A 27,255-nucleotide genomic window follows, 5' to 3' on the forward strand; every position below is an offset into this window, starting at 1 on the left:
TGACATTTTACAGTGTTGCATTTGGTAAGATCTTTGATTTGCTGTGACAGATCCTGATAGTGTTTCACTTTACTTTCAAACGCTAATTCAAGGGAATTCTGTGAGTTTTCATAACCAATTGAAACATCAATCACTAAAGCTGTACCATTTTTGGTAAACACTAAGTCTTATTTTCGTAGTTCATCTTGATTATTCTTAACATGAGGTTACCTATATGCCATCCAACCACACCTTTTTGCTCTATCAATGAGCAATTCCTGAATTTTTTAATGTTTTTTTATCCTAATGTCCTTGCTTTTAGGACATGCGCCTGAAATATGTGAAATTTTTTCGCAAACATCATTACAATACCTACACGTAGCAAATGTACGATTTCTTCCCCTAGTGATGGTTTCTCTAGTATATAAAATATTTGCTCTTAACATCAGCGCAGCTATGTATTGATTTTCTTTCATTTTGTTATGCTTGATGATCCAGAAGTTTGAAGTTGGATTACTTGCTAAGTATTTTATACCATCACCTTGGACAGGGAAGATTTGCCCATTTCTCAAATTCTTCTTTTCTCCAATCATATGTTGCTAACAAATCCAAATCATAACTTGGAAACCTACTGTCTAAAATGTTGAGTTTGTGCGTTTTGATGATGTAATCAATTTTTTCATTTATTTCTTCTCCTGCATACATGAATGAATGAGCTATGTACAGATCTGGAGCTGCCCTGAGATACAATAAACTATTGACTTTATTGAGACCAATTTGTGTACATAGTTTTGGTATACTGAGGCCCCCAAATAATCTTTTCGAATATAGGAGACCATCACATGTGTATGCAGGATGGTGTAGAAAATGTTTGGCATACTTTTATATTGTTTGATCCACAACATTTAAAGTTTTAGCTTCTGTTCCTATCATTTTCAATTTGAATGATAGTTTAGGGACCAAGTACTGACACAAAATTTCTATTTTCTGCGTGTGCTTAAGTGGTAGATTATCAAGTTTTTGAGCCCCATTGACAAGACCCTCATTCATTTTGTTGTTGCTTATATGGCCAGTGTGTGGATCAAAGTTCAATCCGAGGTATCTCTCACTTTCTCCTGGATGAATGTTTTCAATATTTTCTTTTTCAAACTGCCATGGTTCACAGTTGTTAATAAGGATTTTATCTTTATGGTGACTGATATAACATCCATGTGTCTTTTTCACATTAAGTTTTAATCCTGTTGTTTTACTGAACTTTTCAATGATTTTCAGAATTGTACTCATTCCTTCCCAGGTGCTGCTGAGTACCGGGATGTCATCAGTAAAGGCGGACAGCGGTGATTTGCTCAATAAGACCATCTGATCCAAATGTGAAGCCCTTGCCGTTTTTCTGAAGATCACAGATCTCCTTTTTTGGAACTACCCTAATGGGTGACATGGTCGAATCTGGCATTGTCCTTGTATTAAATGGCCCTGCCATTCTGCCCTCCTGAGCAGGTCCATACGCCATGCCTCTGCGAGCAGGCGCATGGCTTCCTGCATCCCTGTGTCCTCCATTGTAATTTGCCCTACAAATATGACAATCTTAACTTATGAAACTGGTGACCATGTCACCTTCCCAACATAGTGACACAGTGGTGCCAAATGGTCAGCTATATATTGGGCTAAAAGCTCAAACGGGTGCACCCCAAATAAGTTCATATGGAGACCGGGCTGATCCATTGGCCCTAGAACCCCGGGACACACACCTCCCTGCGGTCGGCTGTCCCCCAAAGCCCCATTCTGCTTCACTTGAACTCCAATTTGGTATTTAATTTTGCGTTGACCTTTTTGCCTTGTACAGTGTGTACATTTATTTTTATTAGTTAAGCATGTTACCATACCGTATGCCATCATCAATGCTGCTTCAGACCACCTTTGTTTACAGAAAAAGAGCATATTATTCTCAGTTTTCAGAGAACATAGCATTGTTCTCAAATACTTCATGTCCATTGATGTTTTGAGGAGACAATAGCATAAGTCGCTGTGACTTCTTAAATCTATTTATTTTAAATAGAATAGCTAACGGTATGAACAAGAAGAAAGAAAATTATTTTCCGGCAATGATATTTCTTTTAATTGTTAATATTGATTAGCATTGAAGGGATAACATTGCGATTGCTGGGAGGAGCTACGCTAGCAACCAAGATGGCCGCATAAGCTCCCGGCTCCGCCGACCTCCGCCGACCTCCGCCGGAGGCTTATGAATCCTGACTCCCATCCTGATTTCCCACCGGACTCCCGTGCAGCTGAAGTGCGCCTGACTCTAAAGGTGCAATCCCGGAATCTCTAGCTGCTCGGATTGTGAAGATACGTCGTGTGACATTCTTGGCCTAACTCAGAATTGAAGCCGGGGCCTCGAGTTCTAACCCGACCGGGTTGGAGTTGAACAACATCGGCCGCGGGACGTGGGTGGTTCCGGTCTCCTGAAGTGGCATCTTTCCTTTTCGTTTCGGATGGTGACCTGGTGGCAGCTTTCTTTGCAACTACGGTGGCTTTCCATATCGGCTGCTTGGACCGGGGATCTGCCGCCCGGAAGCCCCGTTGAGCTCCCGGGGTTGATGGGCTTGGTTCCTCGTTGGCGGCGACGGTACTTCGATCGTGCTTGGTAGCACCCACAGTTGTCATCTGCATTGCTTCTGCCTTGTGCTCCGGAGAAGTCGACCTCCGGGGCTCTGATACCCGCCCGGTCGCTCACTGAGGGGCGATGGAGCGGGCCGAAATTACACTGTCGCTGCACAATGTAATGGCCGCCATTGGGGAGCTCCGCAAACGAGTCACCGCCACCTTCCAGAGGATGATCGTAACGGTCGATCACATCTGCCGGAGACCGGACTCCGATCCTTTGTTGGTTATGAGCCGGGATGCCTTACCCGCGGCGCAAGCTTCGATTGCTACCGAGGACCCTGGGCGGCTGTCGGACTTGGAAATTTCTCGCGACCCTAAGATGGCGGCGAGTGAGCCCGAAAGTACTGGCTGTGTGTTTGGCCCTCTATCGATGCCGCCAGGGATGGATGTGACTATTTCTATATTTCAGTTTGTCTTCTCCACAGACTATCGGATTTATACCTTGCCTCTTTCAGAGAATGCTCAAAAACGCTGTGCTGACTTATCGTTGTTGGGCAGTGGACCTGGTTTGACTTTTGAACTTTGTCAGCGTTTATCCTGGTATCACTCCTTCTGTGGTGTCTTTGATCCGTTTCTGTCTTTGGATGCTCTTGTTGTGATGGCGGTTCGAATGGTCAGGGCTCGCATGATGACTCGTAGCGGCCTGATAGTATTTGATGGGGTCTGCGTAATTGATCGTCGGGGTCAGGGCTGACTTTCCTATGTTTTCTTTTGGCTCTGACGGGTGGTGTCTGTGGGAGCGAGGGCTAGACGGGATTCTGATTGTCTGAGTATTGTGTAACTGCTATGTTCGAAACGGGATTTGCTATCTCTGTGATGCCGGGGGCCGGGCGGGATGGTCCATTTTCTGTTTGTGGCTCCCCTATTGAATTTTATTGCTATAACTTGCTCAATGCTGCGGTAGGGGATGTCCGCCTCTGGTGGGGAGATGGGAATCTGGGAGCCCGTATCGTTTTGTACCTTTCTCCTCCTCCAGCTTTTCCCTTCCTTGGGGTGTAGTTTAGTGGGCGACAGGCACGCTGCTAGTGGGGTTAGGTCGTAGCCATCGGCAGGGGTGTAGGGTGGGGGGTTGTGTTTTTTTTTTTATTTTTCCTTTATTTTTTTCTATGACCTTCCTATTCCCTTTTCCTCTCTTCACAAGAACTGTGGCATATTCTCCTGATCTTTTGTCCATCATATCTGAGTGTCATATGTTCAAGTCGTATATCCTGTATTTCTGGTGGGCGGGTGCTGTTGCGATGTACTTGTGGTCATTTGCATCTTACTGTTCTGCTTCAGCTTTAAGCTGGTACTGATCCTTTTTTCGGTGCCTATGATCGTAGTGTATTTCTTCGACTTATTTGCCCGTCCCCAGCTGGAATGTATTTCCCCTAATGACACCTGATGTGTATATTTCTTTCTTGTGTTATACTCAATAAAAATAAATATAAAAAAAACATTGCGATTGCTGAAAGGAGTTTAAGGAATTCTTCTGCCCTGATGAAGTTCCTATAAGGGATGAAACGCGTTGGCCGGGTCTCCCAAAAAATGATTAGAAACAATTGAAAATTCGCTTATGATAAAGAACATCAAAAAAATCACAATGCCTGGAGAATAAATCCCAATAGACTTTGCTAATGAACTTTGGATGGGAAGTGATTACAGCTATATGCGAGAAAAATGAATATATGCGCAAAGGGAATAAATAATGTGTTGCCCTCCTACTAAAAAGTACTTGGATTATTATAGTTGAGTTTTGCAGGAAGTTGAAACCCTAGGAGCAGGCACAAGAGACGCAGGAATTTTGGGGACATGGGCTGGTGCAGTTTGGTGGATCACTACTGCCATTAGTTTTGAATCTCTAAAGTTACGTCCTGTTTACATGAGAAACCGACTTCAAATCAGAAGTGTGCCATGATGTGGCGCTAGACTGTAATCCCATTACACATCAACATGTTGATCCACTCTTTTGATAGATTCTGTTGTCAGATGGTGGACACCCACCACTCCTGTCTCATCACCACAGAGACACACTTGTTGTGCTTTAAAGCAGTTACTGGTGGAGGACATCTTTGCCACTCTATTGGTCTACAATGACTGCCTGACAATCCTGCAAGACCCCACGCCCACTTCTCTTGGTTGGCACACACCTCATTGTAACCACACACAATAACACTCACTCTTCCCTTTGCCTCTACTGATATTACAACATGTTTCACCTGTCCTTTTCTTCATACTGACTTTGTGTCAACCTTGCATTATCTTATTTACAATGCACCCACCTTGGTCTGCTTGTATCTCATGTTGGCCAAGCATTACCAAATGTTCATGTTGCTCAGCCAACAGAGACCTCATGGTGGTGTTTAATCTTACCATTTCTTCTGCCCTAGGTCAGCCTGGCCCTCATTGCAGTAGTATGTTAAATCATTCTCATTCTCTTTGGTGTGTATACACCTCATAGTGAGCATGCATGACCACACTTTTAATCCCTTTGGCATCAATGTAATTCATGGCGACCCTGCATGCCCTCATTCACACGCTCCCTAGTTCCTCTGGAGTCATTACTCTGTCTTTCACTAGTGACAACAGAATAATGGCCAGATTTTTTTGTTTCAATTTAAAATAGTTACATTGCATCAACACATAATTTTCCGTAGTTGTAAATGTGGTATAACAGCTAATGTACATTGGTGGTAAGTACATGCTCATGGCTGTTCAATTGCATTTAAAAACCTTCAGCAGGTGCTTTAGGTATAACTGCCCAGACCCTACTGATGCCAGCTACCTTTGTTGGTGGGTTTGTGTACCCTTTCATACATCTTTTTAGCTGTACCCGTGACAACTCAATTGGGTTTATATTGAATGAGTCTAGTGCTTGCCTTATGACTCCAGAAGTACTGTAACACTCACATGCTTTTAATAGTGGTGCATCAAGACCCAATGCTTGCTGTGCTTCTAAGTGGTGTTTGTTAAGTCCTGTGCGTGTCTGTTTTTTATATTCTTAGGATTGCTGCATTCATGGTAAATGAACAGTTTCTGGCTCCATATATCAACATCGAATCAGACTATGGTGCACAGGAGACATTGACAGATGCCCAAATTTGTACATCAATTGCTATCCATGTCCAACAGAAGAGGTGAGGAGGCCTTACCCTTGCTCTGATACACACTCCATACATGCATTTCTATTCACAGGGACCTGGGGTATCATATTCATTTCAATAACTGCTGTATTACTTTCAATACATTCCACATTCGTTCCAGGCATATCATGTTCATTTCAGTGCTGGTCATATTCTTTTAATGTGTATCATTCATTTAAACGTTGTTCATAATAAATTCAATATGTCTTTATCATTTCAGCTGGTGTCATATATACGTTTCCAAATGGGTCATGTGCATTTCAACAAGTGGTATATTTATTTCAGAATATAGCATATTTGTTTTAACATTTAATAATTTCAAAGCATTTCATATTTATTCCAGTGTGTTCCATATTCATTGTAATAGATGTCATATTCATTTTAACAGATGCAATGCTCATATGAAGCTGTTTTATCTCAACTTTTTTATCTCAGGCCTGGTACATATCAGTTTTATTACGTTTTCCCCAATACAAAACAGGTGAATGAGCAATCAGTTATTCCAAAAGTTTAATTTTTAAGGGACAATACAGTTTCACAATTCATTCTGCTTTCCATTTTTTCTAAACAAACCTTTGAACCACCTCCCAACTCTCTCATGCTGTAAAATTCTCATAATAATAACAAAAGTGTCAACCACCATTGTGTGGTATGCTATTTTCATTTACGAGGAGTGTTACGAAAGGAAGGAGTAATTAAACTGCAAGATGGTGTTGAGGCTTCTACTCGCCTGCCCCACGCGTGCCCTTTTACATCTCTCCCTACATTGATATTCTAATATAGAGTTACAAAACATAGATTCTAGGCAGGAGGTAACAGCTGGGAGCACTCATGTTGGGACAGGTATACTGGTATGTTCCATTGTCCTAGACTGTTTTATATCTTATATCCTGACTTTTATTTTGGGGTAATGTCATACTGATCTAGCATGTGCAGAGAGACCTAGGTCTCTCCCTGACTATCCGAGGTCCTGGACCAGTCCTGTGACCTTGAGATGTGTACAACGTGTGCCCTAATAGTGTGCAGAGGACTACTGTCCCTGTCTTGGGTTCAGCACATAAAGCAGTAGTGGCAACATATTATGTTTTTATGATTGATAGCGTGACCAGGCCATTTTATCGGCGTTATTTAGAACGTGGACATTAGGATCCTCTTGTGTAAAGCTCTGCTGTTATGTGTGAGTCTTGGGTTTTTGCACAAAATATTGGAAAAAAATATTGTGATACAAAAATATTGTTTCAAGAATAGTGAGCTATCAAAAATATCTCCGACAGGCATATCGAAGGTAAAAATATTGTTATTAGTGTCGTTTTTAATGTTGTAAAATATATTGATGAAGAAAATATAATTTTTTTTAATGTCGTTTGTAAGTGTTAATCAGTATTTAATTTATTGTAGTGTGTTTGATTGTATATCTTCATTATTTTCATTTATTTGTTTCTAGTATTATAATTTTTTTAGTTATAAAATTGTTTACATTTGTATTTTTGGTTTTATTTATGCATATAAATAATTTTTTAATTTTTGTTTTCAGTAGCAGGAAATTGGGTTTTTAGGGGATAAGGGTGGGGTGATTTAAAAAATATATATATTAAATTACATTTTAAGTTAATAATTTTAAAGATATGCACATTAATAATTGGAATGTTTTAATTAATTTGTTATATTCATACTTTTAAAACATTTTATTTTTATATTAATGAGGATATACGTTAATAGTATTAAATAAAAAATAAACCGGTAAAATTATATTTTAGAAATATTTTTGTGTAAGATGTTAAGCTTTTAAAATGTTTGTATCTTTTAAGAAAATTGTTTTAAGGATGTTCTGATTTATAATTGTAATTTTATTTTACAAATATGTTTTAACCTTTTAAAATTATAAAATGTATTTAAATATTTCTTTCTTTATGATCGGCTAAATTTGTATTATGATATTATTTGTCATTTTATGGTTTAAAGTTTAGGAATGGTAATAAATAAGTGCAGTTTCTAATAGTGAGACAGACACATGGTTTGTGTAATTAAGGTACTAGATGATGATCTCAACAAATGAGTGGTGAATGTGTATGTGAGTGTGCACTGAGTCGGAGAAGAATTGTGTTTCTATGATTTGAAAAGGGCAGAGGTCCCAGTTGTCTGATGTATTTGTGTGCTGAGTAGGTGTTTATGGGTAGTAGGGCAAGGGGAGGGCCTGTTTATATGTGTGTTTCATCTATGATTTAGGTAAGGGTGAGGAGAGGTATGATTACAATAATTGTGAGGATTTTTAATTGCCATTGGAGAGTTAAGACTAGGGGGCTCATTAGGATGATGGGCGGACTTTGTCCGCCCGCCATCCTGTCGGAATTCGTGACCGCCCGCCATAAGGGCGGGGGTACCGTGGGGGGTATTAGGATGTGCCCGCCACAGTGGCGGGCACATCCTGCATTTTTAGCATTGTGGCGGGCAGTGCTCTCTGCACCGCCCGCCACAATGTTAAAAATGCATTGATGCATTTGCATAAACAAAGCGGCAGGCACCGCCCGGTTCCTGTCGCTTTGTTTATGCAAATGAAGGGGGGTACCACAGGTACCCCCGTGTGTACCCCCTACCTCTCCTTCATTCTGGGGGCCCGCAGAGGGCCCCCAGAGTGAAGACCGCATGCCTTTCCGTGGCGGCATCGCCACCGCGGAAGGCACCTACAGACGCCCATCATAATATGGCTGGCGGTGTCTGATAGACACCGCCACCATATTATTCCTTTTCCGCCCCGGCCGCAAGGTGACCGGGGCGAAAAAGCGGCGGACTGTCTTTCCGTCCGCCGAGGTCCTTCCTGCCATACTAATATGGCGGGGGAAAACGAGTGTGGATGTAAAGCGGATTGCCCCTGCCAGGCTGGCGGTGGCTACTGCCAGCCTGGCGGGGGCAATCCGCCCGACATCATAATGGGCCCCTAGGTGTGCGAATAAGCTGTCTACAATGCTCAAATAGGGTCCGCCCTTATTTTTACAGCATTTTGTGATTGATTACTTTCACTACATTTAGGTGAGAATTATTTTGCTCCCTGGGACAAAACAAGACCATGCTGTGGATGCCTCAAAAGCTTACCCTATCACTGTGAATTCCAGCACTTACCTATCCAGCTGACCCCAATGTTCTCTTTTTCTGTAATCTCCGTTCAAGCTTACTACACTACATCACCTATGGGAGATTAACAAGCCTTGTACAGATGTCTTCTTTTTCACCCAGCATCTTCTTTCTTTCTTTTTCACCCAGCACATGAATAGTATGAGGGGCAGTCTAGAGATTAGTCTGGCGAGGGGACATTGAATTGTCGACTTCGTGTGTGTTTTGTATCTTATGCCATTTACTCTTTTGCTCCAGGGCCATGGAGCCTCAATATTCGCCTCTTGTTATTGGGCAGCTCAGGGAATTAGGGAGTTGTCGCATTTTTTGGGTCACCAAAGCGCAGGCCAAGCTTGTGGAGCAGCCTGGTATAGCTTGCTTCAGAGTGGGTATCCTAACTAATTTAATTACTGAAGACCCCTAGCCCACATTAGGCCCAGTTATGTAACATGCACATGGCAGTTCAGAATGGGATGTTCCCATGAGGAGCAAAGGCAGTACGGATTTGCTTAGGGTGGGTCTCTCTAAAAGTAGCACAGTTGGTGACTATCGATGGGTTAGAATGCTACCTAGAGTGATTGCCAGTGGTTGGAGCTTTAGAGTTGCTAAATCTAACAGTGGATCAACCAGGCTATTGCCTGATAGGTGACCATTAAACCTGATAAAATTGTGTTGCCTTACAAGTGATAGCCCCTGAGCGGATCTACCACTATTTTCGCCCCCATCCACAATCACAAAAGATACGTCGTTTAATAAGTCAGAAAAATCGGCATCTGACTGATGAAGTGGCATATTAAAATTTTAATTGCCAGCCAAGATAAACATTGAATCTGGAAAGAGGCATTATAGCGTGTACAAGTCATAGTAAAAATTCTTCAAGTTATCAACAAAAGATACTACTCTGGGTGGGATATAAATATTTAAACAGATCAGAGACCCAGAAGAATTATCTTGATTCAAGGGAACAATGATGCACACCAACAGACAGGTACAGGTGATGTCCAGGTTTTGGACCTTCATCTCGCAGAGAATGGACACCAGTTCTTAGACCAACAGAATTATGACCTGGCTTGGTTAGAATTGCATTTTTTACACAAATCGCAAGACGGGCTCTCCAGCAACCACATCTCCTGAAGAAATAGTATTAAACATTTCTCTGCTATTGGATTATGTAGGAAGTTTGACAAGTTTTTAGAACTGTGAATGTTCCAAATTGAGACCAAAAGTGGTGCAGGATGCCATTTAGTCTATTAACAACTGCTCGTGCCCCTTCCTCCATGTGCAAAATCTAAGGATGTTTGGCATGCCGCAGGAATAAAGAGTAATAGTTGGGACCATTGTCATATAAATCGCTTTGGTCTGAGATTGTTGGTATTCGAACTAAATAATCAGGAAACCCATGATTGCCATACTTATTCAGCTAAGAGATAGGTCAGGCCAGGTGGAAAGGTTGGACTTGAGGTGCAGTCAGACCCCGACGCTTTGTTAGGAATGGGGATTGTAAACTGTGGGACAAATGTGGATGGGCAGCTTCTGCGAGACTCCTGCAAATTTCGTCAATTGATTTGATTTTTTAATTTATAAAGCACAACAAATGCCTATAGGCATTAAGGCGCTATAGTTACAGCAGCCCACACAATTCAGCGGTAATCAAACAGATACAAAGCCAACAAAAGAAATAGCCTATACATTGTATAGTCAGGTCTTTAACCCCTCCCATGCTTGTGATGGAACCGTTCCGTCACGGCCCTCGGGTGGGCTGTGCTGGTGACGGAACGGTTCCGTCACGGCCCGCTTGCCGCGCCTGCGCGCGCGAATTCCACGCCTACGCTGATGTTCTGAAGAGCGGGCGGGGCCGTGACGGAACCGTTCCGTCACAAGCACAGCTCACCCGAGGGCCGTGACGGAGCGGTTCCGTCACAAGCGTGGGAGCGCCGCGCGCCCCCCGCCCGTTAGCACTGTGGCGGAATAGCCGCAGCAGTGAAAGGGTTAATGCCTTTCTGAAAGGTAAATGCCCTTTGATTGTCAAAGACTGGGGGAGTGAGTTCCAGAGTGTGGCAGCAGCAAGTGAGAAAGCTCTGCCCCCATCTCATTTTACGAACTCCGGGCAAAGTGACATGATTGTGATGGGCTGATCGCAGATCCCTACCTGGAATGTAACAGTGGAACACCTCCCCTATCCCAGCAGGACTTGTTTGATAAAGAGCCTTATGTACCATACAGATAGTCTTAAGTTTGATACGCTTTAGGATAGGGAGCAAGAGAAGCCCACACAACCCTGCAAAAGCATACTGATGCTTGGGAGTTTCAAGAATAGCCCTGGCAAGAGAGTTCTGTGCTACCTGCAGTTTTGCTTGGGTACTGATGTTAGAATCCAGACAAAGAGTGTTGCAGTAATCAACTCTGGACATAACCAATGCCAGAGTAACCTGCTCCTGCGCTGAGATGGGCTTGAAGGGAAAGATTTTTTAAAATCTTCTTATAAGCCAGAAGCATGTTGCAACTGTACAATTGGCCCATCCATCAAGAGAAAGCTCAGTTCCTAGAATCACTCCAAGATTTTTAATCTTATCAGCTGGGACAGGCAAAGTGCCAAGGGAGTCCTGCCACACGGTCTCATTCCAGATTGAGGTATGCGTTTAAAAAAACAGCACCTCAAATTTCTCGCCATTGACTTTAAGGACGTTTCTTCCCAACCATTCTGCTACCGCAGACATACAGTGTGAAGAATTAAATGCAATGGCTGCAGAAATCCTAGGAATTGAAATAATGAGTTGGGTGTCGTCAGCATATGATATCCCATAGGAATGAATAAAGGTGGCAAGGCTTGGGAGAAGACATCAGAATGATGTTGATTCAGCATGACCCTTTGAGAGAGATCTTTATGGAAGGAGGACAACAATGCCCTTTCTGTAATGCCAATCTCTTGTAAGCGTTCAATTAGTAGAGAAGGGGAGATGGCATCAAAGGCCGCGCATGGATCCAATAGGATCAAGTTCACACCAGGCTCTTCATTCACTACCTGCCTAATATAATCTGAGGCCGACACTAATGCAGATTCAAGGGAATATGTACAAGGAAGTGATGGAGCACAGTATTAGCCTTCTTAGCTTAACGCCGTGCTCCGCATCTTCTCAAACGCAGGGCTGCACCATATTTTCGACAATACGGCGCAGCCCAGTGTTTCACCTTGTGCTGGCGATAAATATAGCTGCCTAGCGCCAACGCAGGCACTCTTGAACCATTGTGCATGGGTGCCTGCGTTGCAGGGTAAGATTGTTTATGCGCAGGAAGGTGTCCCTTCCTGCACATAAACAATCAGTAATGGCGTTTTGTAACTTTTATTTGTGTAGCAGAATGCAGCACACATGGAAGTTGCAACTCATTTTTTTAATGATTTTTTATGTGCAGGAAGGAATCACAAGGAGATGATGGACAGAGCGCGGAAACTTTTCAGACACTCTCCCCAGGTCACAGATCTTGGTTAAATCCGTCATCGTTCTTTAGCTCACTTCACCATCCCAGTTCAGACCCAGCCATATGCAAATCAGTTTTGACCCTGTTCTTCATGGGAACAGTTCAGCCCTAACTGCCAAGCCATGTCTTCCCTGGACCGGAAAAAAGCACCCTAGGACTGGTTTCGGGGTAACACCCCTCATCAGGCAGGCTAGCTTCAATACTGTGGCAAAGTGAGCAAGGGACCCACATCTGGGCATAGCCTGCTAACTTAGGGGGAACAAAGCAAACACAAGGAGATGATGGACAGATGCTGAAACTTTTGAGACACACACACCCAGTCACAGATCTGTGTTGAATCCATCATCGTTCTTTAGCTCACTTTGCCAATCCAGTTCAGATCCAGCCATATGCAAATCAATCTTGACCCTGTTCATCATGGGAGCAGTCCAGCCCGAACTGCAAGCCAGGTCGTCCCTGGATCAGAAACAAGCATTCTAGGACCCGTTTCGGGGTAACACCCCTCATCAGCCAGACTAGCTTGAATCCAGTGGCAAAGTGAGCAAGGGACTCACGTCTGGGCAAACCCTGCCAATTTATTGCAAACAAACCAAACACAAGGACTGGGGTTGAGGGTCTGGAAAGTTTCAGTGCTCTAGCCATCATCTCCTTGTGTTTGCTTTGTTTGCTATAAGTTGACAGAGTATGCCCAGACGTGGGTCCCTTGGGGGGAAGTCAACAGATGACGGAATAGGGAAAATAAATAAATAAAAACACATACCTCGATCTCGCTGCATCGCCGACCGATGGGGCGAGCGCAAGGTAAGTGGTTTTCTTTCTTTTTATTTTTCCTATTCTATCATCTGTTGACCTAAGCCCTGTGTACCCCATCCCACCCATCTTACCCTTCAGCCTCTCTGACTGACAATGGTGAAGAGAGCTGTTGCACCACCCAAAAAAGCTCTTTAGAGGATTTAGCTGAATTAATTTTGTTGGTGCAGTATAATGATTTTTCTGCTTTAAGAGCTATTTTGTATTCCCTAATCCTACACCTGGGAATTACTTTTTCTTGCTCCTTGTAGGTCTTCCTCCATACTCACTCTTGGCTGCGACAGGCCTGTCTAAGAGCTCCCAGCCTTCTGTTAAACCACGGGGCAGTGGAAAAGTTACTCTTCAGCTTAATTTCCCACATGGGGGCTACCATATCAGCGGCCATTATCGCCGCTTTAGCGGCAGGAAACTGCCGCTAAAGCGGGGATAATGGGCTTGATAATAGGCTCTTGAGAATTCCAATAGAAGCACAGGTTTACACCAGAACATGGGCTTCTATTGGAATTCTCTGGAATTCTCAAGAGCCTATTATCAAGCCCATTATCGCCGCTTTAGCGGCAGTTTCCTGCCGCTAAAGCAGCGATAATTTTAACACCGTCCTTGTAAATATGCCCCTTAGTGCTTATGGAATGGTGTAGTATTCTCCCACTGTAGGTGCGCTCCTACATCTTGTTAGATGCCTATGCTGGTCATTTGGGAGAAGCTCTCATAAAAAGAAGAATTAAAGAATATTATTGGAAGCCTCATGTAAATTAACACATTGCAGATTATGGGGTCGATTAGGATGGCGGACGGACAAAGTCCGTCCACCATCCTGTCAGGGGCAGGGACCGTCCGCCACAAGGGCGGAGGTACCGTGCCTCGAATTAGGATGCACCCGCCACAGTAGCGGGTGCATCCCGCATTATTAACATTGCGGCCCACGGTGCTGAAAGCACCGTCCGCCGCTATGTCAAAAATGATGTTTGTGCGTTTCACAGCACAACATGACAGGCACCGCGCGGTGCCTGTCATGTTGTACTGTGAAACGCAGGGGGTACCATAGGTACCCCCATGTGCACCTCCCACCTCCCCTTCACCCTTGGGGCCCGCAACGGGCCCCCAAAGCAAAGCACGTATGCCTTGCCGCCACGGAAAGGCATCTAGATCCGGCCATCGTAATATGGCTGGCGGTGTCTGGAAGGCACCGCCAGCCATATGAACCCTTTTCCGCCCCGGCCGCAAGGCGAACGGGGCGGAGAAGCAGCGGATGGTGTTTCTGTCCACCGCAGTCCCCCCCGCCATTGTAATATGGTGGGGGGGGAATTGGTGGCAGACGGGCACAGATGGCGGACGGATCGCCACCGCCTGCATGTCGGTGGCGATCCGTCCGCCATCCTAATCAGCCCCTTAGTTAGGAGATGTGGTGTGTATGCCATTTCAATGAAAGGTTAAAACCTGTATACTGGGAATTCAGATTTTCCCAGGAGACACTTGCAAAATTGGCCATTGATTAATTAGGACCATATTTCACTCGGACATTCAGGAGCATCTATGCATTAGTTGTGATAGATTACCTTTCCAAGTGGGCAGAGATTAGATGAGTTGGTCATCCCAAAACGTATTCGCAGTCACAATTGCTTATATTAATATTAGTTGCACAGAGAGAAATATGCTTGAGGAAGGTGTCCAACCTTCCTCCGACAGCTCCGAATGGCTCAAGTTTGCTCAGAGATTTGCTAAACTGGATTGTATAAATGGGTCTAATAAATGGATGAAAATATGGGAACCATTCCTGGCAAAATTCAAACATTAATCTACATGTGTAATGGTCAAAGACAGAAAACAACATGCGAGGAGGACCGAGTTGGGTTGTGGAACTCCCAAAACATGTTGAATGAAGTCTTACCCAGGAATTGGTGACACTAGGCTAGAGGGGGCTACACTGAAAGATCACAAAACACTCCTCACTTGTTGCCTTATACGAGGACAATGTTTTAAAAAAAAGAAACCCTCCCAAACTCAATAATTGCTCATGGTGGAGTTTGAGTAAAATTGTCACGGTTAATCTTTTTTTTTTTAACAACTTTATTGATGACTTTGCTACATCGTATAATGTAATTGTCACGGTTAATCTTGATGTAACCGAACCTGATAATCTGAAAAGTGATTACGACATTCTTCTTTGACAAAAATTGTGGATCCAGTATATCCATCTACTTCCTATTTTGCAGCCATAATTCACAAGACTCCGACATTTCTAAAGGTGAGTCTGCTTTGAATTGTTCTTCTGGAGGAATGCATTTGCAGGGAGAGTCTTTTAACAGTGAACAGCATAGGTGAAAAGCAGATCATTAACTGTGATGCTCAGTTTCAACCTAAAATTGAATTCAATGATTCTGCTTTGGATCATGGTAAAATCAGATGCACGAGTTAAACAGGAATGCCCTAAAAAATGGAGGATTATTGTTTAGATTAGTTACTTCCTCATCCACATGTTCATACTGACCTTCCTCTTGCTTGTTTTAGAGGAGAGTGTGATGTAATGTTGCATCTGATATTTGTTTAAGACTTCTAGTTTTATTACAGGTTGCTCACTATCAGTTATTCTTATCACCAATGTTTGCTTGCAAGTTATTTCCCTCAAACACAGGCATGGCCCTGTTGCTTTGGAACCACAACTGACTCTCTCCCTCCTGTTTCTCCTTGTTAACTTTCCTTTTTATTATTCTTTACTCACTGTTATAGATTGTTTCCTTTTGCCTCCATGCAGTGCTTGCCGCTGCTTGTATTCTATGTACGCCATTCTCCTGCCGCCTTTGTCAGTTTGTTCGTGCTATCCCTGTTTATCACATGCTTGCGGAGAAACTGCTTATCCTACACAGACTTTTCCTGCTGCTGAAGCCATGAGGTCATTTCTTTATCCATTCATCTCTCAAGCACCTGAACATTTTTTTTTAAAACATATTTGTATTATTATTTCTCAACAAACTATGTATAATACAGGATTAAGGGCTAGATGTAGGTAGCTAAATACCGGTCGGTAACGGCCGAAAATCGGTAATTATCCCGTTACCGACCGGTATTTAGCCTTTTCTAATGTAGGAGGCAGGTTTTAAGGATTCGGTAATTTACCGAATCCTTATTTTAAGGAATCGGTAAATTACCGAATCCTTAAAAGCTATGTAGGAGGAACTCAAGTGAGTGCATGTTAGCTTTAAGGAGTTGTTATTTACCACCAACTACAGGTTGGTGGTAAATACCGAATACCTTACATAAGCAGTTTTTTTGATTTTTTTTCAGTGCCATGTGGCAGACATACATGCCCTTAGGGCATGTATGTGCGCCACATATGCACACATGCACGATTCAAGGGTGCAACAGGGTGTCAATGTGACATCCTGTCACCCTTGAATATGCTCCCCCTATTAAAATTCGGTATTTAAGAATCGGTAAATTGTGATTACCTACATCTAGCCCTAAGCCCCTTAACTAATTTCCCGTTCTGCTCACTGCAGTATTCAGGATTGGTTACCAGGACCAGCCCAGAGATTAACTTATTACACAATTGAAATCACTCTCCATGATAATCGGTAGAAGTGCCACCAACACCAAATACTGTGAAAATGGGTCTAGAAATTTAGCTTACACTGAGTTACTTTCTGGTGGGTACGAATGGTACTCCTGGTTTAATCAACACTAAGGTGACTCTTGCGAATGCTGAATTAGATGCGTGGTTTTCTTGCCCTCTCTACTTCATTCTCAAATTCTCTCCCTCTGAACTCATCAGGTGTGCTTAATGTCACAAAGCAAAGTCTACCCCTCTCCTCCTCAATTAGGTTTAGACCCTATGGGGCAGATTTACCACTTCACAGAAGGGGATACTTTGTTTCTGCACCTTTGCAGTGTAGTCTAGAAATAAGAAAGCCTCGCGTGGAATTGAGCAATGTGCCACCACCATTTGGGAGGGCACCTCAGTTGATGCCAGAACCGTAGGTACCCTGTGGGCACACTCAACAGTGAAGTAGTTAAATATGCCTTTGGGAACCACTGCCTTGTTTACCCTGTCTACCAGAAATAGATCTATCTGTTGGCCTTCCACTTTTTCAGACAGGACTATCAGTCTTATATTCTGCGATAGTAGCCTTCTGAATCTTTTGATCAATTCTAAGAAGCAAATTCTTTTTTCCAGTTATGCCACCTGTGTTTGAAGACCCTCATCATTCAGCTCAAGTGTCACCAACATATCTTAGTTTTCAGTTATTGTTTCATCTAGCTTTTTCTTATCAGCCCTTAGAAGTACGGTCCAAGGCCATTGGGTTGACTTGTTTTTCGAGAGCCTTCTATGTATCGTATAAGGTGCTACACACTGTATGGAGTTTATTCAGTGTATAAGAATAGCATCTGTCTTCAAGGATGCTGACAATAGCTTTGAATTGCGAAGTTGTGTAGTAATGGGCTGCATCATGGGCACTGCAGGTTGTGGTGGTATTTAAAACGGTTTCAGTTTACCCATCGTGCCACAGGACAAAACAGATTTATAAATAAACATTGACTGGAACACCAAAGGCACCCCCCTACTTCTGGGTTACATTGCCTCTGATTAATGCATTATAATATGCAGTGCATACACAACATGAGAACAGATACAAGTTGTTACGCATCCACCTTGCACAGACGGAAAGAATTTGTGTTCTTCATATGCTGTAGATCATGTCTGTGAAAATGCACCTGAAGGTACTCGGTATTTTCCGCAATGAGTTAAAAGTTTGTCTCAGTCAATTGTTTTGTTTACCGCAGTGGTTCCCAAACTTTTTTGACCTGCGGCTCTCTTGACCCATTGGCCATTGCCCATGTCTCCCCACTCTTACTTTTTATGGAGAGTGGGTAGATGTAAGCCCGGCCTCTGAAGTGATTTAATTTTCTGCCCTGAAAATAATTGGGAAGAAGCTGATGAAGGTTTTATAATGTTATACACAGGGTGTTTCATATTACTAAGGCGGCACCTCAAATAAAATATTCCTAGTTACACTTCTTTGCCCATGCCTTTTTTAGAGTACTCTCTCAAACTTTTTTATCCCACTTACATTGCTAGATAGCATCCCTATGCATGTAGGCCCTATGCTAATATTTGCATGCACTTCCATTTCTACCCATGTCATAAGTGCCAACACAACTATCTCTGCAGGGTGACTCATGATTTTTTAAACCACATACAGCTTTATTTTTGCTCTGTCCCCCTTAAAATTGCCTTCAAATCAATACAAGTAAAACAATTTCCCCTGATTTTTTTTTTAAAGTCTTTTCTTGCTTCCAAATGTTGGCATTATGCTGTATATGGTATTTTACTTCCCTAAGCTCAGGAGAGAGCAGGCCTGTCTGGAAATGTGTGTATACTAAAAGAAATGTGTACTGGAAGCACCTATGGTTCAAGTACAAATGTCAATATTTAATAATACTAAGTGTGATTAATAGAAAGGACAACTGTACTTTCCTGATAACTTGCATTAATGTAAAATGCATTTAAAAAAAATTAATTGAGTCTACCAAAATCACTGCAGAGAAACTTATCATTGCAGGCATAGCTCCTCCAGGCATGGAAACACGGATCCCCCAGTTAGTCACCAAGTTTGCGGCAGTCGGTCGGCAGCCTACTGTACTCTGGTCAAGGATCTTCCTGTCAGCTCTGGATCTCCTCAGCTTTATGCCAATAGCCTTCATGCCTCTAGGTTACCTCTCTGTTAGTCTGGGTCACACACACTCAACAGCTCCAATGCTATGTGCCCTCTCGTCACCTATGCCTTGATTCAACCAGGGCGCATTTTATTCCTTTGCGGGCTTCGGAACGTCACAACCGTGCCTTCGCCCAAAATGTCACAGGACACCGTTTTGTGTAAGACCCAGAAGTGATGCCAAGTGGTCAACCTGAAGGATATGATGGTTTCATAAGATGGGTGTGGAGAATCTGAGACAAGTACATCTTCCAACCTCAGCTGTCAGCCACACCCCTGAGCAATAGCTGAACATTTTTGCATGCATCGTCCCGAGTTCCTGTCCACTTTGGCACCATGTTATTTCTCTCAGGCCTGGCTGTTTGTACCAAGTCTTCCAATCTCCCTTGGAGTAACCTTATTACATCTATATAGATTCAGCAATAAACTCCTAGATGCTCAGCCCTCTGTTGGTTAACAATCTATAGAGACCCCCCCTCACCATGTGTTGGGTCATTTTTGTTATCCCATGCTTTTGTTCAACTGTTAGCAGTCATTCCTGTAGCTCTCCTTTCAGAATATAATCAGTGTAAGGAATCAAGACAGCGGAATGCGAATGTTTGGGAGCCGACAGACCACAATGCAGCGCAAACTCAGTGGGTGACCCTGGGGGCCATGATTGCTAAAAGGGATATTGGTCAATTGTGGGGGTCCCCGATACCGCCTACGGTCGCGGCATGGAAAGACAACATGGACTGGTGCATGTTCAGGGAAAAGACTGTGTACTTGGCCCGGGGCCGACCCCGGAAATGGTGCAAAATGTGGGGACCCTGGAATGGCTACAGTGGAGATATATGTATGCCACCTGTTGTTGATGTCCCAGATGTCCCTATTTCCCCCTAACCCCACATTCCACTTACTGTGCTGTATATGCTTTAACTTTGCGTTGCCCTCCCCCTCCCCCTCTCCTACATTAATTGCTGATTTCTTTGTATTGCTTTTCCTTCCCCGTCTTGGAATCGGTACCGTATGTAATATATTTTTCTGCCTTGCTGTTTATATAAAAGTTTTCAATAAAAATAAATATAAAAAAAAAAGACAGCGGAATGCATGTATTAAGAGCCATTTTTCGTCACAGGCTATTTGACTTCTTCACCGCTGGCCACCATAAGAGCCTATAAGCACATGAAAGAGCTTAACAAAGCTTGCAACACAAATATAAAGAAGAATGTGGTTTTAAACAGTTTTATTGAAAAACAAACAATGTTATCCATCCTATTGCTGACTTTTCTTAGCGGTCAAACTGTTTAATAGGAAAAACACAGACTTAAGATACTAATGGAGGGTCATGTCTTATCCTAGTGGCAGAATGACCGAAAGACATCAATAGCCCCTTCTTGGTACATTTTCCCATTCCTTAAACTTGAATGTGAGTGGATAGGTTCCAAAACTGAAGACAAGACACACTAACCCGGCTCTTGGTAATGTTATAAGCAGAATGTTGGACGTAGATACATATCTGATCCCTTATTGAACAGATGAGTCTTCGTAAATATGAATTTCTGAGATTCTACTTTAACGGTGGAAGTGCATGGTTTCCTAAGGATTGGGGATAATTTTTACCTAACTCCACATTTTTCTCTTTTGTGATGACCTCCAGTAAAATAACAATAAGAATAAAACTTGCTGAAGTTGAAACATGTATTGACTTCAGCTTTTCACCACATGCTTCATCATCTGAGATATGACATCAGATAGCAGATCATTTGTTGTAGTAGGCTGAGCTGAAAGATCAAAGACAACATATGCACATGGCTCTGTTTTACACAGGGCTCTATTTTAACCATTATATTTTACATTTAATAGAATCCGTTTCTAGAAAATAACCATCAGGTACCATACACCACTGAGAAAATGCACATTTGTGGGAGGCAGGAGAAAAAAGGATAGAGAGGCCCAAAATGTTCTTGTTGGTTGAACCAGTATTCACAGTAAATATGGGCAAGGTCTATTCAGGCCTGCGGACATAATTTGCAATTGAGTTGCAAATGCATTGGACTTTCATCACTGTATGTCGGACAACTGTCCTACATTATTACGTACCACTTTTTACATTTCCCACCACCTTTAATGTTTAGTTACTTGGTTTTTGCAGTCACAGGTGCAAATGTTTGAAATATTTAATACGGTAGTTCAAAAGAGTATCTCTTTTATATTATGTTTAAAAAATCCCTTTTAAAATTCACATAAGACCATTGGACAGCTTTTAAAGTCTTTGATATCCTGATGATTGTTTCCTGCGGTAGATGAAATACAGTATAATGCCCAAAATGATTATGATGATCACAGTAAGTCCAACAGCAAGAGCAATCCTGGAGCTCTGGTCCTGGAAGCACACAGATTCTGATGAAAAAAATGAGAAGGAACATTGTTAATTAGCCCTTTTGTCCAAGGCAAGAATATTTATAAGCCCTACTTTTCAATCATGACAGAAATACACATACTAAATTGTTTTTTTCAGTGCTTTTTGCATGATTGCCTTCTATGTACCCATAAATGGAAGTGTCTTGAGAAATGCCAATTATTTAAATAATAGTTTTACATCCTTAATTTACATCCCATTACACAGATTTCATTACACTGTCATGTATTTATGAAACCTATACAAATTAAATGGAATACTGGTCTAAAATTATAAATCTTTAACAATTCACCATGTTATGCATTTCGTCATACCAAAGAGCCATCACATTTACTCCAAATCATGAGGCCTCGCACTGATCTGTTTTTTTAAATTTGATATAGCTATAGCGATATATATCTCTGTTTATTTTCAGTGAAAATAACCTTTGCTAGAGTCAGGTATGATTTCCTCTGCTCATAGAAAATACAATTCTGCTAAAAAAACCTCAAGAAATTACTTACAAATTACAGTTAAGATGACACTATAGTTGCAAAGCAAAACCTAAAAGCACAGTGATTTCCTATGTCACTGTAAACCATAATCCACACACCTGCAATGCTCTGCTCATGACCTAACATATTTAAACAGGCAATATAATTGTAGGATCAGGAAGATGGGGGGTCAAAGTAGGTGAAGAATAATGTAAACTCACATTAAGAATGTAGTTAGTGTTGAGGCATCAATGTATTGGTACTTTGAGATAGTAAACCCACAGCCGCTCCATTGGGGCAACCATGATAGACTGGAATGTAATGATCAAGAATGATGAGATCCAGTCAAGTGCCTTGTCTCACATGTTTCTCAGCTGATGGTTGACAAGCAATGGCACTGCTGCCTTTAGGAAGTGGTGATCTATGACCACAAACGTATACCCCTAGGTGGAATTCCTATCATCAATGGACAAAGTTTCAGTGATTCCCTCTGAGGATTGGACAGTTGTTGTACTGTAAGTGAAGACTCTCAGCGTATAGTCATTTTATGAATAGCTTTCCCATCAATTAGTCGCGGAGCTCCTATTTAAACTATACAGTATATCATCATATGGGACTCAAGGAAATGGGGTGCTTTGGGGATGAAAGGGTAGATATGACATTGCTAACAAAATGAATTGCTCCAGTCTGAGGCAAACCTGCACGACAGGCACAGTATCAGCTTGAGCAGATCCACAACTCATTCTATCCTGGACATGGCACCTGCCACTGGACTGTTGACCCGAGTGACGAACATGCATTCCCTGATACAAACAGGACCAGATGACTGAAGAACATCTGTAGGTAGTGTGAAATGATTATGGCGGTGCCCATGGCAAATGGAATGAGAACCAGTAGACTACTCACGCACCACAGAAAGTTGGTGTCTAGGTTTGGGCTCAAAGAATGCAGGCCAAAGTTAAGATGGACATGCCCTACAACAAGTGGTAAGTTATAATTCTGGCAGCTAATTAGGTTAAGGTAACATTGAAATGAATGAGATCTAGCCTTATTTCAATTCCAATTGACAACTACTGCCCTTACGTTAACTTAGTTGTAAAAGTGGTTTGCTTTACATGTTTAAACATGTGAATTTACATGTGCAAAATCTCTCCGCAGGGTGGGAACAGGGCTTTTCATGGTAGAGATGTCTCAGAATGTTGGTGAATTTAGGCTTGTGAGTATTCAAATGTTTTACAAGGCACATTTCCACGCTGGATACAGCAGGAAATTGACTTTGGTCAAGCAAAGGAGTAAATCAATCTGTATTCTTGGTGTGAATGTGGAGGGGCCAGCCTCAAAATCAATGGACAATCAGGTGAAAATTCCCTGGAAAAAATTCAAGTAAAAAAGTTGTACATTCAAATGCATTTTTGTAAAGAGTTTACGTTTTCCTATTGCATGTGAAAAAGTTTGAATTCACAAACAAACTTGCTGCAGGAAACTTGGATGCAGATTCCTGGGAGGACTCTTGAAATTCTCTGAGAATTCCCTGGTATATTTTCACATTCATTTAACCAATATATATGCACTCATGCTTGAATGGCTGTCAGCTTTCAGTGATATGAACACCCGCAGAAGATAAATCAAAGCACTTAAATGAAAATATGCAAATTTCAGTATCAACCTTGTGCATATCTACTGCGGTATAACCCTCTTTACTAATATTCCTTTCTTTTTTTTAACTCCCTTACTTATCACTCCCGCAGCTATTGGCCTGGCAGTCATGGCAGAGAGTATACTTAGAATCACTCAAAAAGCAACCCAATTTCCATTTTTATCCACATGTAAAAATAGATACAGACAAGAAAATAAATGGTTTTCTCTCTGTATTTATCTGTAAAAATCAGTAAAAACGGAAAACAGGGAGCATTAATTAGATAAGGTGGACCTAGTAGTTGCCAGAAGGAAGATTGTCCAATACTGGGCTTCTCCGTCTCCTCCAAACCTGGATCAAAGAAGCATGGACATGGACTGCTGTTCTTTCCAGGAGAAATTGATCTATAATAGTAGGGGATGGCCACAAAAATGGGACAGAATATGGTAACTGTTGACATTTAAGTGACCCAAGATTTGATCGGGTTGGCCCTGCTGACAGGAATATTTGGGGGTGGGAGTGACGACGATGGGGGTTTATCTGCTGTAGCTGCCGAACAAACGTTTACTGGTTTATTTCTCTGTGATGTAGAGGTCCAGGGCCTCCAATTCTGAGATATGAAGCAATGAGCAATCGTGTTGTTTTGTTTGTTTATGAAACTTTCAATAAAAAAGATCTATAACTCGTTGCATGAGTCAGACGGCCCCCGGCCGTCCAATTTGCGCACGTGTGGAATTCGCCCGTACCGCGGGGGAATTCCAGCCACGCCCAAAGGTTTAAAAAATAAAACATTCCTTATGCTATACAAACAACTGAAATTAATAAAAGTAATGTAAGGGTTTTCTCAGGAAAATCTACCTAGGTAAGTGAGGACTACATGAGGTTTGAAAAAATAATAGTTGAAACCCCTACAACTTTGACTTTTTACAGATGCACGGAGGACAAAACTGGGTTATATTTGCAACATTCATCCAAGCAGGTGAGGCAGGACCCTCACTGCTGTCCCTAAATTCTAGGTCAATATTCCAATTAATTAAAAAACAGTTTGTCTGTTCTCTTGAGCATTATAACGAATATCTCACTGAATACCTTTAAGGTTGTGAAGGAGAGACAAACAATGCTGCACTGCAGCCGACAATAAATCATATCAAGAAACGGTGTAGTATCATATATCGAGGCGTTAATATTGTCTGGTATAAATTTTGTAGAAAAAATATGGTTTGCAAAAATATTGCACTGTGGTCGTTAACAGAAAATCTATTCACGTTAAAATTATATTTTGTTAAATGATCTTTAGGCCAGGATATTTTTGTTATCAATAATCTGATGTACAACTCATTAAAAGAGAATGGTAGCCCACAAAATGGAAATTATACCCAATTGTTATCTACAAGAAGACTCTTATCTGCTTGCAGGGCCATGATCTCAAGACTTAGGAGTATGTTCAACAGAAGGGGAGGAAAATGCTGTCCTTTATTATTAAGAAAGGACAGACATTTCAATATGACATTCTGAACGATAGTGTTTACAGTGTATGGGTGCTCCAACAGTACAGTCCTCACTGATTCTTTTCTTTCGAAGGTAGCAAAAAAGTCTTGCAATTCCAGTCCTGCCATAAGTGATCAAATGAATGTCAACAAGGACTAATATTAAAGCTGTTTTGGGAACTGCCAATGTTCTTCCACCAGGTGTCCCTATATCTGGAAGCTCAAGACAATATTTGCAGGCTAGTGCCTAGACACTAATATCTTCTCTGTGACTTTGATGAAAAGTGATTGACAGCTTATTGGCCTATACTTTATCATAACATTTGCAGTAACTTGATATTTTGAAGCCAATGTTTTGTGATTGCATATTTTTAGTATGGTACCACGCTTGTATTAGAAATATATTCATTTTATGATACATCTTATTTCAACAAGAGTTCTTTAGCATTCCATGATTCTATGAAAAAAAATGTAGTTCTTACATAATGTCAAAGAGCTAACAGAATTGTGGTTATTTATTTATTCATAGAAATTTGTAAATAATTATATAACTTACCTGTTCCAAAATTGTTTTGTTTAATCTCGAATGCTTGAATTCTGGCGTTGACCATTACTACAGTCAAATCTTTATCGAGTTGAAATCTCTGCAAGGCGTTACACTTGTAAGAGGCACCCAATTCGGTCTTCATTAGAGTCTGATTTGCAATCTGGCGAACACCTAAAATCAATAACAAAATGTACTTAAATCATCAATGACTTTTCTGCCTATGTAGGAAAATAAATCTAAACAAACATTCCTCCTATGTTTTTTTAAAATTAAATGCAAACTGAAATCGATAAAGCAGAAGCAGCCGATGATCCAATGTGGCTCAGACATAATTTTTCATTCTTAAAGAGCAAACTTGTAGCAACGAATGAAGTAAGACCTGTTGCCCCCTCTGGTTTATCCACCTATGTCTTGGAAGCACAAGAAATCATTGCTTGTAATGTAAGGTGTAAAATTCATAGACTGACTCATTACTCAGAACCCAACCCAATTTTTGGCTGTAATCCTCTTCTAAGGTGACTTCTGGAAATTCAAAAAATACAAATCATATCCCAAAGCTGACACAATTATTAATAGTGCATTCTCTACTTCTTTTTTTCTTTCAGTGATATGTTTTACAAGTTTATTATCTACAAATGTGGAACTAAAACATTCAAACTATCTGACAAAAGTTTGCTAACACTTAGAGTTGCTTTTGGTACACAACATACGGATCTCAATCAGTCAGTAGATTTGTAGAGCGTGTCTTGTCACCCAATAGGGTATCCAGACACTGGCAGGGTCCAGTTTATTAGCCGAATAGCCAGGTCCTCAGAGACGTTCGGAACTCTGGAAGAGATGGGGAGGTCTGTAGATGAAAGGGTAGCTCATTCTATGTCTACGTTGCTAGGTAGGAGAAAGAGTGACCTCTGAATGCGGAGGGTGAGGGTTAGAGAAAGGGACACGGAGTGGAGGTATCTAATGGCTGTTGGAAGATCAGGTGGTGGTTCAAGTAGGCGTGTCCACAGTTGTGTAGGGCCTTGTATACACGGGTCAGGAGCTTGAACTGGCATCTTTTCTGGATAGGGAGCCAGTTGAGTTTCCTGAGGTAGGGGGCGATGTGAGTTCATCTAGGGAGGTCCAAGACAAGTCTGGCTGCGGCATTCTGTATAGTCTGTAGTCGTAAGCGACGTTGAACTGCAATCTCTGAGTAGGGCGCTGCCGTAGTACAGTGGGCTGGTGATGAGGGACTGGGTGATGCTGTGCCTTGAGCTTTGGGGTAGCCATTTGAATGTCTTATGAAGAATGCAGAGGATGAAGAATCAGGAGGAGGAAACAGAGTTGACCTGAGTCGTCATGGTAAACTTGTTGTCCATAATGATACCTAGATTCCTAGTGTGGTCAGTGGGGGTAGGAGTAGGTTCGAGTTCTGGGGGCCACCAGGATGCGTCCCATGGGGAGCTTTTGTTTCTGAAAAGCAGTACCGCTGTCTTGTCCCTGTCGAGCTTCAGGCAGTTCTCCTGCATCCAGTTGGGAACATCTGTCATACAGTTGTGGAAGTAGGTCTTGGTGGTGTCTTCTGGAAGTGAAAGGATGATTGATTGATTGAATGGTGTGTCATCAGCGAAGGATATAATGAGAGTCCATGGGTTTTGGCGAAGGTTGCCAGAGGTGTCATATATGTGTTGAAGAGGGTGGGGCTGAGCAAGGATCCTTGGGGTACTCCACAGATGATTTCATTTGGTTCAGATGTGAAGGCAAACTTTTTGTGTTCTTCCAGTTGAGGAAAGAGGCGATCCATCTGAGAGCAGCTCCTTAGGTGCCGATGCTATGCAGCCTTGTGATGAGTGTGCTGTGG

At 42.1% G+C, this 27,255-nt stretch overlaps 1 protein-coding gene across 1 annotated transcript in view; it reads right to left on the minus strand.

The window, feature by feature from the left end:
* Nucleotides 1-20,084: 20,084 nt before the first annotated feature.
* The window catches only part of LAMP3 (lysosomal associated membrane protein 3), a 118,925-nt gene continuing 111,754 nt past the window's right edge, over nucleotides 20,085-27,255 (minus strand). Inside the window, exons 5-6 of the mRNA XM_078666046.1 lie at nucleotides 25,428-25,589; nucleotides 20,085-21,256 (exon numbers count right to left, since the gene is read on the minus strand). Coding sequence (XP_078522172.1) covers nucleotides 21,120-21,256; nucleotides 25,428-25,589 — 299 coding nt within the window. The 3' untranslated portion in view covers nucleotides 20,085-21,119. The remainder of the gene's footprint in view (nucleotides 21,257-25,427; nucleotides 25,590-27,255) is intronic.

The sequence above is a fragment of the Lissotriton helveticus genome, chromosome 11 (genome assembly GCF_964261635.1).
Source record: "Lissotriton helveticus chromosome 11, aLisHel1.1, whole genome shotgun sequence".
Classification (NCBI taxonomy): domain Eukaryota; kingdom Metazoa; phylum Chordata; class Amphibia; order Caudata; family Salamandridae; genus Lissotriton; species Lissotriton helveticus.